The following is a 17,996-nucleotide window of genomic DNA, read 5'->3' on the forward strand; positions in this document are numbered from 1 at the left end:
CACCTGACTGTTTCTCTATGCCATCATATAGATCAAATGGAATCAGCAAGGACAGAAACCTTTCTGCTTTTCCCACAGAAGTAGCAGTAACAGCAGCTATTAGAGGCGGATCTCTCCCCACACTCATAGGAACTAAATTATTTTTGTTCCTTCCTTCTTTGTCAAATTTGTTTGATACTGGCTAAAGGGTAAGAATGAGAGATGTCAACACTAAACATTCACAAGATCCTCATTTCTTTAGCAAAACATAGTTAAGATAATAACACAGGTATGCTAAAAAACCTGAAGACAACTACTCAGAAAATAAGGGTGCCATGTATTATAGTACCAGGAAAACAAATGTCCTTAACTCCGTGCATTCATCCGTGACGACAGCATCAAGAGTTAGCACTCTTTAGCTTCGGTAACGCTAAAGGCCATGTGAGTTTGAGGCAAAGGAAAATATGATGCCGATGCAGCAGCGTTTATGTGTTGAAATAGCAATATTACAGAAATTAATTAAAAAGTAATAAATTGAGGTGTTAGGCAAACCCATTGGAATGGCAAGTATTAAGTGTTGTTGCTGTCGCTTTCCCAAAAAGTCTGCACTGACCACCTGTGCTGATGCTACAACAAACCACTGAGACTAGAGCAGCATCAGGAGCACTTCTGGGAAGCAAGAAGTCTGGGCAGAGACTGCAGCACCAACACAAAACCACAGCAAGACTAAGAGGGAAGAAAATCTTATCTAGAAGAGGGGGTAAAAACAATCTCTATTAACACGTAGGAAAGTTTTAAAATATTTTATTAACTACAACTCATTAGCCTTTAGTTTAGAGGAACCAATACGAAGGACTTCAGGTGTGAGACTCAATGTGCTGTAAAAGATTCTACCAGAGTTCCACTGTTACAGGGAACTAACAATTAAAGGGTTAACCATGTAGCAAGGGCCTAGAGTTTTGTGTATTATGTTAAGACACAGAGCCTCATTGAATGCACAGATAAGAAGTTTTACAGAACCCAGATGTAACCTGGAGGAGACGAGACAACAAAGATTTACAGCAGAAAGGAGGGCATCAATCTGGTTTCAACTGACTTGGCAGTTTAGGTTTAAGTCAATTCAGCATACCAAACCAAAGGTAAAAAGTTCACAGTGACGAAGCTGAAGGAGCCTTCATCCAAAGACCCCTCCTCAAGACCACCAGCTGACACTGCGCAGGCGCAACAGGGAGGGGTCAAGGAGGGGACTATGGAAATGATTTCCTGGGACTCACTTTAATAAGAAACGCCTTCTCGGGGAAAGGTTATGAATATGTATAGCTGTACCTGGGTTTACTATGAATATGTAACACCTTGCTGTATATAAGCACACCTTCTATTGTTAGAAGGTGCGTGCAAGATTAAAGGAATGATCCTTCACGCGCCTGACATTGAATAAACATACCGCTTTATAACCTTGTGAGTTGTAAAGTTTTATGACTTTATAGGTTGTAAAGTTGTTTCTGCACGTCACCACAGAGAACAATTTCAAACTGCAAACTTCCATAGTTTTACACAACTTAAACCTGCAGTGCATTCCCTCCGAAGATGATCTCTAACCTTCCGTTAATGTTATTTTAAAATGTAATTATGTATTAAAAGGTCATGTAAAACAAACTTGTTAAGTCCAATGGCAGTATTAATCATTTCTTTAAAAAACGGTAAACTACATAGAGGAAGAAAATGCTGCTTACCTGAAATGCCAACTGAATTGTTTCCAGAGTTTTGGATGGCTTACAGACAACTGACAGAGCAACGACAAATTCCCGAATGTCAATTCTGCCCTCTTCATTCTGTGAAGCAAAACCTCACCTCAAAATACTGCAATTTGTCTCAGAACTTTCATAAATTACCAACAGTTGCCAAAGACATGGAATATGCAGAAAGATCATTACGTATGCCACTGCAAAAAAAATTGAATTAATTCAGGGCAAGAACCTGGGTCATCAAAGCTCTGCAGGCCCTTTTCAGAGTCTCAGTCAGAAGTCTCAATTCAAAGATTCTTGGAAGACAGTGCTGCTACTGTCACTTTTCACTTGCATATTTAAGATTTTTATGTTAAACCATTTGAATTACCAGGTTGAAATTAAAATCGGAGAACCAGAAGGCAAGGTAGCCTAATATAAGCCCTGAATACATGACATCTGCTCTTTGGTCTATGAGAGAACACTGTGGTCATCTCCATCTCCTGGTGCAAACAGTACCTCATCCAGACAAAGACAACAGTCATGTCCCCATCCTGACTGATTGCCAGAGGAATGAAAACCTGCCTTATTTGCCAGTTACTAGGTCCTTCAGGTTTCAGGCATCCTAGAAGAACTAGTGATTTATTTACAAGGTAAGCGAAATATCAGCTAGCAGGCATGGCATTCAGTTTCAACTAGCTGCAGCAGAGGTTTAGCCTGAACCTTTCTTCCTCTTCATATTTTGCGTCTAGAAAGAAAGTCAGTTTTGTCCGACTGATACTCCTTTTAACTTCTACCTGAATGCTTTCTTTAGTTGACAATAGGTGCTCTTACCTTGCTGAAAGGGAAATGCGGTAGGCATATACAGTGGTGAAATGCTCAATAGCAATTAGCACTGGCCCAAATTGGAGCTCAGTGAATTAAACTGGAACAGAACTAGGCCAAAGCAGAGTATACCAAAAGCAGTACAATTTTTAAACATGATGTTTCTTACCTCATCAAAAAGGGCAAACATACTTTCTAATGTGTGAGAAACTGGAAATCCCAAGTATGCTGAAAATGCTTTAAGATTAACTTTTCCTTTTTTCATTTTCATTGCCCTTGCAGCATATTTATCAAGATCATCTTCAAGTGTTTCTGGCTTCAGCCTAGAAAGCATATTATTTTTGCACATTTTAAAAATAAAACCAGTTTTACAATACAAATTTCAATATGTCAAATGAAGCAATGGATGATAATGGTGTAAACCATTACAAAATCTGGAATCAGAATTACTACGCAACTTTATTATAAAATAACATACTCCTGTAATCTTAAGGCTACCATTAGTTCTTGAACTGTATTAGAAATCACTGCAAGAGCTTAGGAACCCTGGTCATAAACTAATGTCCTCTATTTTACCTTGATTATAAGCTGTATGTATAAGCAGTTCAACATGAACAAGAAACACAGGCTAGAACTAGCTAATAGGAAATACCAGGCATGGGGAACTAGGTGGGATTTAGGTCACCTGAATATGACCATGTTGTAGGACAGTAACATAAACCAATTACGATTCCAAATTTACTAATGTCACCAAACAGGAAAGACCTGATGCATCTTGCCTAAAAGAAATAGGGGATTACATAATAGCGATTATACTGTTAATCCTGTTTGTCAGTCCTCATTTTTCACGTTCAGTCTGGAGCTGGACACGATCATGAGGTGACTCAAACAAAGTTATATCAGTTAATACTGCTAAAGAAGTTCCCTCAGTCCTTCCAACTGCAAGACTAGATTTTGACTGATGAATGAGCAGCTTTATATCTATGCAAATATCTACTGCATGGTTGTGTGGGGTTTTTTTGTGTGGGTTTGTTTTTTTGGTTCTTTTTGGTTTGGTTTGTTTGTTTTGTTTTTCTTCCCTCTTCCCCTAAGTCAAGCTTCCTGTTTTTGCTTAGCAAAAACAAGTCTTACTATGAATACAGTAAATGGTGCTCTGGTATGTGAGGAAAAGTAAATTCCCCCCCTAATACAACAACCACCAAATCTTGATCAGGAAGTTTGCTCTGAACTGATTTAGAGTAACACAGGCAAACTTTCCAGTCTGAAGACAAAAGAAGCCAACAAAGTCTTCTACAATATTATTCTGCAGCTGTCTGGTTTGCTGTTTGCTGCTGCAGACAATGAAAAGCAGTTATTTACAGAATTCACAAACTCACACAAGAATTGTTCCTAGACTACAGCTGGGACTCCTCAGCAGCTTCCTGTGACAAGAATGAATAAAATACTTAATATCAGCATTCTCAGGAGCTTCTGAAGAAATTAAGAACATCTCTGTATCTGGTACGTCAGCTCCAGACCTTGATTGCTTGCTGAAATGACTCTTCTGAAAAATCACTGCTTTTAAGTAAAAACACAACAACTGTGCTGTCTGCCATTACCTAAACTGACTTACCAAAAATGTACTAACTAAACAATGCCAAGCCCTATATTTCTCAATGAAAAGACCTGAATACGCATGAATTCTCCCAGAGGCCCGCAGCCCCTACAGAACATTCATATGTTCTCCATCCTGGCATTAAAGCTCCTCTCTTAAGTTTTGGTCCTAGACAGCATAAAAAGAAGAGCGAAACGCTGCTCTGCAAACATTTTGTTTCCATGATCAAGTGGAAAAGTAGCAGGAACACTGACAAAGAAATCCATGGAGGATTTGAGATGCACACATAACTCAGCTTCTCACATACGGGATTACATATAAGAAGTGTCCAGAGTTAATACATCCCCATTGTAGCAGCCGAAGTGGATTTTAAGTGTAGGAGGAGGACAGCTGGCATCCGAATCTTTCCTTGAGATAAGCCCTCGCTGACACAAAATACGCAGCCTAACATCTGCCTTGACATCAGAGAGATTTGATTTGCAATGAATTGACTCAAAATTCACCTTCTAGAACCAAGCAAGTACTCCTTTGTCGAGCAGTATTAGAGACTTGTGAGATCTTCTCTTCGCCAGTCAATTAAGTCCAAAAAGCTAAAAAGTTTGAAGGCAAAACTTTGTACAGAAAGTAGCATGGCTTACTACAAATCTTAGGATGTGAGCCAATCTCCAAAACAGTACGTGATTCAGTGAGGCAAATTTATGCCTTTAGCCTGAGCATGAATGCATTGTACTTCTGGTAATCCAAGGTGTGCTTACTTCCCTCTGGCCCTTTCAGAATCAGAAAGTAATTGATGTGTGGATGACCATGACCTACTATGCTGAAGTATTTTGAAGCCAAGCGTTCCAAATCCTGCAATGGGTTCTGAATCAAAGTGAAATAGTTTGAATGTTTTAATTACTTTAAAATTGTTACTTTTCTCCCAATGGAGGATATAAAAGCTAGAAAGCCAACAGTGGATGGCTTTGCTCATAAAATCATGCTTGTTTGCCTAATGGCTTCTTTGCATGATACATAATAAAAGCAGCTTTACGATACATAATGTTATTTGCTGTTGTGGCATTTTGCTTCATTTTTTAGGCCAGTGTGCACTAAAGAGAACAAAAAGTCATTCCCAAGTCCCTGAAGATGGAAAGGACATTTTCAAGATTAACAGCTCTGCACATTAAATCCTTCACAGCAGACTTCACAAGGAAAACCAGATCCCTGAAGGTAGGATATTTTCAGCATAATTACCACTATTTTTAGCAAGTGAGATATCTTGCCTCCTTAAAGCTAGTTTTAGCTGCATTTGACGATTTGAAAACAAACTCCTTTCTTGCATGGTGGGAACCTGCCAAAAAACTTCTAGTGTCTCACAATGATGGAAGTTGCATTAGAACAGCTGTACCCTGTAAGCTCGCTACTGTAAACTGCAAACATGCCGAAAGCCAGAAAAGCACGATACATTCAGTTTTATGTCTGCTGATGTACTTCTGTGCAAGTTCTTGTCATAATGGAGAAAGGATACTGAACAGCTGCAAATCTGACCTTCTGAGTCCACAAGGCAGGGGCCATCATGGCTGGCGTTAGCTATGTTAAGCCTGATCTGTGATCAACTCCTGTAACGGACAGTATTGTTTTTATCATGAATGTAGATGGACAACATCATCCAGAGTCTTTTTTTCTTGTTATAGATGATCCCTAAACACTCTGAAGTCATGGCACTGTTAGTTAGCTGTGAGGGGTTATTACTTTGGGGATGCAAATCTCCACCTACAGTCTGGACGACTATTTCAGGCACAGAGGGACAGTAGAAGTTTGCATTGTAGTCTGGACGGTAAGTGCTGTTGAGCAAGAGGCACCAGGATTATGAGGTAGTTATCTCCTCCTTGCAGATCTCGTGAGCCTATAGGGGCATTGCCTGGTACGATCCTTATGGCCAACTGGATAAAGTAGATGAAAAACTTAAATTTTAAAGAATAGTTGCCAAGAAGACTGCAAATGCATAAGAAAAATCAGGAAGTAGAAAACAGTGACTAAACCAGAAGGGTGTGAGACACATACACCCTTGCCAGATCTGGGGTTTTAAAAGTAAAAGATTTGAGAAAAATAACCAGAAAGCGATTAAGTAAATAATGCTGTAGCAGAGTACTGAATGTTAACAAATTGAAGGGCAGACAGAAAGCAAGAGAAAAAAGATCAGTTAAAAAAAAAAAAAAATCAAGCACAGGATAAGCAGACAGATGATCCTTAATCCGGCTAAAAGTTTGATAAGGTTTTTTTTTTTTCCTCTCCTCTTTCTGCCAAAAAGATGCAATGTGCCTGGATCATTGGAATTACTTGAACAAAATTTCAGGTTACATCCAGACCTTACTTTATAAAGCCTCATCTAATAGCAAGCAGAACACAGTCATTAACAAGAAATTTCTATTTTAGATTGCAGTATGTGCTACATTTGCCTTTTTTTTTTTTTTTGGAAGAGAGGAGAGGTGTGTCTAATTTTCGGGAAATAAAGCAATTAAAACTGAGAGTAATCACAACTAAAAAGAATTAGAAAATAATTTGACTGAAAACTGAGAATTCTGTATGGAGCTCCTAATGGCCAAAAAGCCATAGTTCCATAAGAAAGGGGAACAACAATTAAGGCTAAACAGTCCTCCTCCTTCATGAGCAAAATTAATGCAGGAATTAGAACGAACAGAAGCTTGAGACAATAATAGGAAATCAATTCAAATCAGAACCTAAGGATGTCCTTGCAGGCAACTACACTAAAGCAGATCATAAAAAGCATCTCATAAAAAGATGAAGACTTAATTATACTTTATTAATACTTTCTGAAGGAGAAGATATCTGAAGAGGTCTTTAATAAGGCACAAAATCCAAACAAGCTGCAAAGTCTACAACATGGTAATTGATCCAGTCAAAGTACAAATAGAGAATCACTTCAAACAGTGGGGCAAGTAATTGTGGAACAATTCATCAAATGAAGCAGTGGATTTACAATGTATGAAAGCTGCAATAAAGACTGCAAATAGCTCACTGGTCAGACACAGATTATCAGGCTCAAAAGAAGCATAACTGCTTGAGGACTAATGAGTGCAGAATTTGAGAAGATGAGACTATGGATCAATTCACCTTGTTGATACAGCTGTCTTTTTGCTACAGAGTTCAGCATGAGGCAGCTGAGTTTCAGCAAGTTGTGACCTGGTAGCTGTACAGCTGTGTTAACAGAGCCCAAGCTCTTCATTAGATGAAGCATGAGAACTCGCTACTCTGGCTTCATGGCTTCTGGATTGGATCCCATCCAGCCAAGCACAGACTAAGCAAATTTTACAGACAACATCAATGAATCCTGTAGATACATAATGTGAACAGAAACAACTCCGCAGTGAAGCAAACTAAGGTATAACTTGATTTCATACAATCTAACCCCAAACCGACCTTACGATCAAAATCTTGCACTTAAAACTGGATGTTACCTTGAAGATATGTTATTGTTCAAAAACAAGTATTAAGGCTGGATACAAAAATGCATTGGATGAAATTTACTGTTCCAGGTATTTAGGTATGGAACTGGATGATCTTAATGCCTCTCTGGCCTCAAAACCTTTGAATAAATAGCAAAATGACTGCATCGCCAAACATGAATTAGAGATGAAGTCATATTACAATCTTCATCCAATTGTGCCAGAAAAATACCATTGTAATAGCCTTCTTACTGGCACACACCCAAATCGAGACAGGATAATATTTCACCGGTATACAATTGCTCAAACCAGACAGAGAACTTTTGGGTTGTGGGGAACCTCACTCACAAATGCACATAATTGTTTTAGAGGCCAAAACATAAACCCAGAAAAGCCTAATTTGAAAGAACAGCTTTAAATTGAACAGACAGAATTCAGACAATTTAACAAGAGGATTAAACTGAATCCTGGGATTAACAATGGCATAATAAGAGAGGTGGGCTTTTTTTTTTTTTCTTAGTACTGTAAATTCAGAGCCTTTAGAATAAAGCCAGAATCTCTGCTTCCTCTTAAAAGTCTTTCCTATCCTACTGGAATGCTTTTCAGATGGAGGTACCAACAATGAATTAATATATACTTGTCAATGCACGATGTATGCTGTCCTACACTCCTTAACCTCCAATACATGTTTGTCTTTTTTTTTTTTTTTTCATTTATGTAAACGAGTTGGAAGATGAAGCAAATATTAGTGAAAGTAAAATATAGAATGAAAACATGAAACTATGTTCTATATATTTAGAGGAAGTGACAAAAACGGAGAAGGATGTTTATTGATTAAAACAGCTAATAGGATGAGGCTATAAATTTAGTTTGTGGTTGTTCAGTAGGATGCGAGGAGAAACAAGAGAAAAATTTGAAAACAGCAGCAACAAGTACTTCTTCCTGGATTAGGTGATTTTTTTCACTGTTTGCTGAAGCTTTTCTGAAAGGTAAACCCAGAGGGAACTGCAGCTGTGAGAAGAGAGATGTGCCGAACCACACTGCATATACTAAGCTATGGTTTCATTAGAAAGTCCACCTAGCACTAACCTACCCAAAAGATCAACCATTTCTTTGTGCTTCCTGGGAAAGGGTGACCCCTCTGCCCTCACTATTATAACATTAATCCAGCCACAAGACTGCTGTGGAAGTTCTATTCTCCCTTCACAGATGTCACAAGAAAGGGCAATTGACTCTTAACTGTATCAAATATTAGGAACCCCACAGTGTTCGTGACCCTCCTCAGGAAGTATCTTCTAGTTTCTTTCAGGAATGAACACTTCAGACACACTCTGCTCACTTGTTGGAGTGCAAAAATATGAGTTTTACAACCTGCACTACTCATTAGGATCCAGGGGTGCTGCTTGCAAGTGGGGAACAGTATTGGTTTAATTTTATATTAGTGTTTCCCTGATTGTAATATGACAACATGCCATGTATGTTCATAACTGCAATATTGTTATACGAGGGGAAAACTATACAAACATAGATATATAATATAGATGCACCTTACATATAAATATTGTATATGCTCACCCAAGGCTTCTCACAAGCTTTGCAAATTCCAAAAGACATGTGTCTGAAGGCAGACGAAGTTGTCCTTCAGCCAAAGCTAGCTGGCAGTCTTCAAACGTGTAGTCCGTCACTGGAACTCCCAGCGCCCTTGAATAAACCAAAGAAACACAGTAAGCAAGATACTGTAAGAAAACTGACAAGAATCATCACTCTTATTTTTAGTAAAAAGAAATCCAATTATCCTCTCTATTCTGAAGAATTACAAGGAAAAAGCCCATAAAAGAAAGTGCACATACAAAGAATGAAATATGGTGCTCTACTCATTGCAGAACATCTGTTTTGATTTTACAAGTATATGAAAATATACAAGAACACAAGGGAAAAATTAGGTAGAGCATAGACTTTCAAATTCCTTAATATTTTCATAGAAATGAACACCAAATGTTTCAAAACTATTATTCTAAAATAAAAACACATCTTTATTAATAATTATGCTAAACATTTAATTATTATTACACTAAAATATTACTAAATCAATAATCACCTAAGCAGAACAACTGTTACTTTCAGGTAATATAAAAAAATATACACAACAGGCAACATTTCTCTGTAAAGAATGGCTAGAACAGAAAGTATAAAAGCAAGTAGAGTTAAACTCCAAGGAAACACAAGATACTTTTAAGTGTATGACATCAAGAAAGATAGAAGAAAAAATACTCCCAAGTTTTTATATGCAAAATAATTAAGAACTCATTTTTGCTTTACTCTTAACTTGATGCTCTGTAGTAAAAGCAACACAAAGACACTTCAAGGAAATCCTGATATTGTAGTTGTACTGCATTTGCTGTGCCAAAGTTGAGAGAAACACAGTTTGGTTTGGAAAAGGCCTTTAAGAATTCAGTGTACAAACATAAAACACAGCTTCAAAAGCAAACCCAGCTCCATGTAAGTTATTCATCCGCCATGTTTTCCATTACACTTGATTTTATTTACATTAGGATGCAATGTTATCTCTTTTGTGCAGCCTTTTCTAGATTGATGAAGTTCTCACAGAATTTTTGCTTGACTTACCTTCATTCTTTTCATCTTTTCTACCTTACTACTAGCCACCTTTTCCATCTGTGAAGTTAATATACGGTAATGGCAAGATTCATACAAACCCCTTAGGCATGCCAGTCATTTTGGCTTCGACGAAAACTCTGCATTCGATTCTATGCTTTATTATAGACATTACAGACATAGTAATGACAGTTCCCTCTCATGCAATAACCACTTAATTTCTTTTAAGTAGCCTCTTCCCCAGAATCTTGTTACAAGGCTTTAGAATGCCAACGTAAATAACATAAGCCAGTTCTTATTCACCATTCAATTGTCAAACTTCAGGAATTCTATTATAATACATTAGTGGGACATGCCTCTAACATTAAAGCTACTGATCCAGGTTTCTTCCCTGTAAGGCTGAGAAAGTCAAATATTCAGGAAGAACACCTCACTAATAGATACTCAAGCTCAAAAGTACCAAATATGTAAAAAAATTAGATATTATTTATAAGCTACTTATGAATAAGACAAGGACATACAGCGTAGTGATTCTGGATGACCAGCCCCCTCCTTGCAAAAAGGAACAACAAATAGGCAGGAACAAAAGGACAAAGGCAACTAAACCAAAAAGATACAGGTACATAGAACAGGTACAGGTTCCTCCAAATTTCTTACTTCCTGATTCATCACTCTATTCCTCCTGTGAAGAGTGTCCCAGTAGTATGTGCAAATTAGTAAGCCACCTCAATGGAATGGACAAGAGGTTCTTGTGATACCATGTTTCATCCCATAGACCCACAGTTAACATAGTAACAACAGTTATGTAAAATCCAGATGAATAACTCCCCCATGCCGTGGGGACTTAAGTCCATTTCCAAGTTCCACCTGACTTAGAGGTCAGGTATTGCACACCTTGTCAATACTTATTCAATATAGGGTTGCATTACACAACATGAAATCACTGGTATTATACAAGAAGAAAAGGGGAAGGATGAAAGGAGGAGAGTCTATCCTGCCAGTTTAGATTACTTCCTACTCTTTTTTTTTTACTGTGTGCAAATTAGATCATTCTTATGAACGTCTCTGTCAACTGACAGTGAAAGAGCAGAACTCCTAGGGCAGCAAGGACACACTATAAGCAGTGCTATCCAGAGCAGCTTACATAAAAAGAATGCAGTAATAACCAAAGATTTTGTCCAGCCAGGCACATTACACCAAATTTCATCAGATCTTAAGGCAACAGTTGGTATAGCACAAAACAGAAATACAGAAATTTACGGGCGATCAGGTGAAGCCTAGGGTAACTAGACAGAAAAGGGGAAATAGGTTAAAAATAAGTTAAAATAAGAAACTGAAAGGGTAAAGTGTTCATTTGTGGTACGAAATGACAGACCATATTAGGGAATCAGGAGAAGTGACAAGACGCTTACTAAAAAGATTCTGAAAGGACAAAAAAAACCCCCACCAAATCCAGTCTGACTCAGCAACAGATTAAAGGTGGCAACTAAAATGAAAAGACTGGTTTGTTGTTTTGGTTTTGTTGTTTGTTTTTGTTGTTGTTGTGGGTTTTTGTGTGGTTTTTTTAAATAAGAAAAACCTGTCTCAAGGAAAAATAGAGAAGACACAGACAAGTTACAGCATAACCATAAGGTGGCAAGCCAAAGCAAGAAAAAATAACTTGTTAAAACTAAAAGCTAGAAGCTTTTTGAACACATCAAAAGCCACATGATGAAGAAAGATCAGGCCACTCAACCTGGGGGGAGGGTAGAAGCCTGACTGACTGCCATCCCAGAATCAACACCAGATTTAAATAACTTCTCGTAAATAATGGTCCACCAACATTGTGAAGGAGTCTATCTAAAGAGGAATAAACCCAACCAAACAAAAAACCCCACAAACACCAAACACACAAAACCAAACCACCACAGAACCAACCAAACAACAAAACCAACCTTATGATACAGAACAGATTCCAAACAAAAGCAGGGATCATCTCAGACTCAGCCAAACCATAAAGGTAAAACACAACATGCATCTTTTTACAGCTGTGTGTACCTCTTACAGAAGGAGCAGTATTTGGGCCAGACTTATAGTGCTATCAGTACAGGAAAATTCCCACTACAATTAATGCCTGCAGGTATGCCCAGTGCCAACACATACACAAAACAGGATTGAGAAGAATGAAAGCATCTTATCTGGCACATCTGTTGGCAATTTTCCAGCCTTTGGACTTACAAAAAAAAGGCAAAAGGAACTGAAACAGTACGTTTATGGATACATGTGGACTTTCAGAATTACAAAAACCAGAAGTATATCAGGGGAAGAAACAACTTTTGCTCACAGTAAAGTTCAGTCACAGGATCAATCAAGGCCAGACAGAGTTCAAGGGGCTCTTGAGTTCAGAAAATAAATCACAAGCTGTAAAGGGCTAGCAGTTTAACCCAAAAGGACCTTGATTTCAGCTCAGAATGCTGAATAGACTGAGGCTGGCAAACATATAAAGTTAAGTATTTGTGCTAAGATTTGTGAATTTTTGAACTTCTTAGAATAAAGACTGGCATATTACAGTTCACTGTAAAGCCTGCAACTCACAGGATTTTCTACAGAACTGGTTACCAAACCATTCCAACTCATCTCCAGGGCAATCTTTCTCTACTTCAACTGCCGGGGAAAACAAAACAAAACAAGACCATTTTGATTTGAGATGCAAATTGCAAGTGCAACAAGAGCAAGTGCTGGATTTTGCACCTGGGACACGGCAACCCTGGCTGTACATACAGACTGGGGGATGAGATGCTGGAAAGCAGCTCCATGGAGAGGGATCTGGGGGTTCTGGTCGACGGCAAGTTGAACATGAGCCAACAGTGTCCCTGGCAGCCAACAGCCGTGTCCTGAGTGCATCCAGCACAGCATTGCCAGCTGGGTGAGGGAGGTGATTGTCCCACTCTGCTCTGCACTGGTGCAGCCTCACCTGGCGCACTGTGTGCAGCTCTGGGTGCCACAGGATAAAAAAAGATATAAAGCTACTGCAGAGTGTCCAGAAGAGGGCTACGAAGGTGGTGAAGGGTTTGGAGGGGAAGCCATATGAGGAGTGGCTAAAGTCACTTGGTTTGTTCAGCCTGGAGAAGAGGAGACTAAGAGGAGACCTCATCATGGTCTACAGCTTCCTCACAAGGGGAGGAAGGGGGGCAGGCGCTGATCTTTTCTCTCTGGTGACCAGTGACAGAACCCGAGGGAATGGCAGGAAGATGTGCCAGGGGAGGTTTAGGTTGGACATGAGGAAAAGATTCTTCACCCAGAGGATGGTGGAGCACTGGAACAGGCTCCCCAGGGAGGTGTCACAGCCCAAGCCTGACAGTGTTCAAAAGGAGACTGGACAACACCCTCAGACACATGGTGTGAACTGTGGGGTTGTCACATGCAGGGACAGGAGTTGGACTCAATGATCCTTGTGGGTCCCTTCCAACTCAGGACATTCTATGATTCTATGCTTTTAATAGACCAGGAATATAACAGCTTTTTCAGTATCTTCATTTGGAAGCATTTTTTTCCTCTTCATACTACCTCTGCTTCCACAGTCAGTTAACCTAAGTCTGGCCTTTTTAATGTTCGGCAATTTTAAATGGCCAGATGTGCTCTTCTGGCTTGACATACCTTGAGACCTTCTCCCTCCATTCGTTCTCTGAAATGCTGGCTATTTTTACTTTTTATATCACGCTACATAAAATTCCAAAGTTAGCAAGTCATTTCAAAATAATAAAACCAAACCAAAACCAAACAAGAATCCAAAAGCCTTCTTGCAAACCCAATCTGTCACATGCAACATTTGTACTTGTTATATCCTGACTTCCCAACATCAAACAGCTCCCTGTCTAACACTTGTGCAGTCATAATATAAAAATAAATTATCAACTTTCTCATTTTCTGCATACCAATCCACTACAGATACAAAATTCTGAACACAAAACAGAATGTGACTGCTGTAATATTATGCAAAGTGAGAGAAAGTTGTACAGGCAATATTGTGACATTTTGAATCTACACTTGAACAAAAACATTTCCAAAATGTTTTGCACTGTTAATAACCAGAACTGTGACTAATCTAAAAAATATTCCACGGGCTGCTAAAAAAAACCAACAACCCTTTGAATTGGCTATAATCTTCATAGGGTGCTGAAGACGTTAAAAGGATAGCAAATTTGGTATTTGACTTCACTATCAGATGTTTAGGAAAAAGACACACAAAACAGCATTGAAAAAAAATCACCCAAGCTTCTAGGAGTCATCTGTATAGGAACTTCCTGAACCAGAGATTATTTTGTATCACTGTGGTTTAGAATCATTGATGCACCAATCTTTTTTACAGTATATCTCAACTCTGATGAATTCATTTTATGCATCTGGTAGAGAATGTCACAATTTTGTACACATTTTAAAGAGGTTTTAAAATTTATTTTTAGGTGATCTACTGTTGCCTGCTTTCTATCTCTTCTGCTATGGAAAGTAACCGACTTGCCTTACTGTGCACTTCCATAACACCCATGATTTTACTGACCTTCAAAACAATCCTCCACTTTTTTTTTTTTTTTCTTTCTTTCTTTGTAAGATGAAGAGCTCTTACCTATTTAGTCTTGGAAGGCCAGGGGAGATAGCCCCTTTTCTCTCCTCGGACTACTCCTACTTTGTGACATTCTCCAACCAAATGACGGTCCAGTCATAAGAGTCTGGAGTTCACATCAAGAATAAAGTTCTCATGATTGTTTAACTTTTAGACAGAAAAAAGAAGCTGCTAACAGCTGCATTTATCCCTTGTGCTAAGAAAATGGGTCCTGTAATTGTTGGTCTGGATAAGATCTTGTAGTCTTGTACATCACAAATCTTCAAAGGGTGAAAAATGAAGCAGGTTCTCTTTGTGTTGTCAGCATTCAAAAATCTAGTTCATACCAGGCTGTTGCAAAATAATACTTAACTTTTAAAAACTTTATTTCTTTCTTGAAAAAATAAACTTTGCAAGAAGCTGCATAGAGTTAACCCTGTTCAGTAACTACGTTTACCTAATCGCCACACTTACAGCATAAATAGAGTGCACAATGTAGTTCTCATCTCCACGTTTGTATATGGCCTGAAACCTAAACAAATAGATGTTTCTTATCTCCAGCATTTCGATGATGCCACTTATACTTATCCTCATGCCTTTGACAGTATAAAAATAAAAAGAAGTCTTGAATTTAAAAGTTGAGTGCTGAGCATTGAACTAGCGCTTCTGCAGAAGAGAAATATAAAACTTCAGGCAGCATAGGCACAGAGCACAGCAGTTTTTCCAAAGTTAGATTTAATTGGCCACTGAAAATACAACAAACCACCACGTGATAGGTCAGTAAGCTACTGTAAACCCAGATCCTCAAGGCTATTCCTTCAGCAACTAGCATTACCGTATCACATAGAGTGGCAGAGATCACATTCTGATGCTGTCAAAACCTGCAAGAAAAAAAATCTGATTTTGCCTACGTAGAAGATGACAAAGGCCGGAAATCAATACAGAAGATTATCTGTGATATCTTTTGCCTTCACCAGCATGCTGGAAAAAAGGATTAATTTCTCAAAAGCAAAAACATAACCCTTATATGTCAAGCTGATAAGAGTTACTTCTTTAACAGTATGACATGCTCTGACAAGGGGAACGTGATCCCAGCAAGGACTTGACAGAGCAAACATAACGAAGACAGATGTTTCCAAGTTCCATGTTTAACACTCTCCACTTTGACTTGAGCATCTACTGTAAATATAAAACCATGTCTTTAAATGTTTGTGTAAGTGGAGAAGAAAAAGTTATTGGAAAAATACAAACCAGACTATGACATTTTGATATTCCTACGGAAGGCCTGCCTTTCTGCGCTCGCCATGAGAGAAACTTCAGAACTCCTGGTCAATGTCATGTATGTAGATATAATGCTGAGTTCTAACACCAGAAAGATCAGAGAAATGAAATGCTCAAATCAGGAATGCTGAAAGAACTTCATTTCTGAGGTGTTTACGGTTTTGAAAAACAAAAGGGCAAAAGTGTCCAGTTTCCATCAGGTCTTAACCTAAATATCTGCCATATGCATAAAAACAATTAACAAAGTTGCAAAATTTTAACATGCAAATTTATTCCAAATTGTACCATCTAAACCATATTCTTGCCTATTTTGAAGACAGTTTCTGTAGAAGGAACTAAGAAACTAAAGCAAGACAAATTGCATTTATATGTTAATAAGTGTCCAACAGGTCTGTGTACAATTATCTAAACAACTTACATCTCTAATAATGGGCAAGGTTCCTTTAGACTTGCACAAAATTAATAGTGTTAAGTACATACAACCAATTAGAAGCCGAGCTACTGACGTACTCCTTTAAAATATATTTGAACCCTAATGGATAGTAATGTAACAAAATAAGAAATTTTGTTTTGCAAAGTGGGAGTGGAAGAGTTATTATACCTACTTGTTCTTTAAAGCAATATTTCTATACCCTAAACAGTACTTTAATTAGTTCACAACAATCAGATCTCTTCCAGAATAAAAGTGTCAATGAAAATTGGGTGTTCAAGAATCTATTCAACAGGCAAAAGGCTACAGTCCCACAATAAAGAGAGACAATTAATATTTTCTTAAGGGGAAAAACCAACCAACCCAACCAAACCACCCACAAAAACACCAAACAAACAAACCAACCACAAAACAAACAAACTTGAAATGGGTATCAGTAAATTAGAAACTAAGATGCATAAAAGCAATATGGAAAAATAAAGACACAGAAAAAGTTGCAATTGATGCAGCTAAGAAGCATAAGACTATTTTTAAAGCATAAGGAAAAAATATAAAGAGTGACATATCATATTACTAGCTGAGGATAGTAAAATTGCCAAGAGCCAAAAAAAGCCATCATATGCAATAGATACTTTACATTAGGAAATGACATCCTGTCAAGTGCTTCATTCACCACTTATAGAAGCTGTTCACAAGACAAGATTATGATGAAGGCAAACAGATTTGTGGAGTGGAAATTGTACCTATTGTTGCACTCAATAAGTTCTATCAACTCCCCTTGGAATCAGTGGCAAGATACAAGGTTTTATGTGGCACTGGTTCTAGACTCACAAATACATTATGATCTGGGACTGCCACCTCCACTGCTGTAAAATATCCAGTATATCATCTTCCAGTAAAATATGATGGAGAGGAAGTGGAAAGCACACATCTAAATAGATCCTGAAGTGACCTCTTGACATCTAAATGATACACTGTCACCGATCCAATCTTCCAAAAAAGGAGACAAATCTAGATGAAGCAGTAATACTGTCCTTTATTCAGCAAGGCAGAGTGCAATGCTAGCACCAAATAGCACCTGAGGTGCTAGTGTGGCAACTGCTACAGCTCCAGAGCAGATTGACAGCATCTGAGCTGACATCCCCTATAACAAAAGTCAGATGAATGACCTGCGAGAGCCTGAAGAACTGCCGCTACGAGTAAGCATCTGGAAGTGGTCAGAAATAAACAACTTTTTGCTACGTTGTTGTTACTTTAACTGGTCTACAGTGGTGTCCAGGCATCAGAATTCTGTTTTATTCCCATCTGCATTTTAACTTCAGAACTTTAATATCCAAACACAGTTATTTTCCCTTCATATCAACACAGCATCTACAGCCCCTTCTTCATCTCAAAGCAAGCCATACACATTCTGATGATCTTCCCTCTAGACCTACGTTCCATTTCTGTTACCCCAAATGCCTAATTCTTCAGGGGTGGGAGGGAGAAATAAAGCATGAAGAAAATCATCTCTCTCCTCCTACGC

The 17,996-nt window shown here is 38.3% G+C and overlaps 1 protein-coding gene across 3 annotated transcripts in view; it reads right to left on the reverse strand.

The window, feature by feature from the left end:
* The window catches only part of LPCAT1 (lysophosphatidylcholine acyltransferase 1), a 65,072-nt gene that overhangs the window by 13,621 nt on the left and 33,455 nt on the right, over window positions 1-17,996 (reverse strand). For all 3 annotated transcript variants that reach the window (XM_065629520.1, XM_065629522.1, XM_065629521.1), the window contains 3 exons: window positions 9,144-9,269; window positions 2,698-2,851; window positions 1,713-1,811 (listed from right to left, as the gene is read on the reverse strand). In XM_065629520.1, the coding sequence (XP_065485592.1) occupies window positions 1,713-1,811; window positions 2,698-2,851; window positions 9,144-9,269 (379 nt within the window). The remainder of the gene's footprint in view (window positions 1-1,712; window positions 1,812-2,697; window positions 2,852-9,143; window positions 9,270-17,996) is intronic.

The sequence above is a fragment of the Caloenas nicobarica genome, chromosome 2 (assembly GCF_036013445.1).
Source record: "Caloenas nicobarica isolate bCalNic1 chromosome 2, bCalNic1.hap1, whole genome shotgun sequence".
NCBI classification, from domain to species: Eukaryota; Metazoa; Chordata; class Aves; order Columbiformes; family Columbidae; genus Caloenas; species Caloenas nicobarica.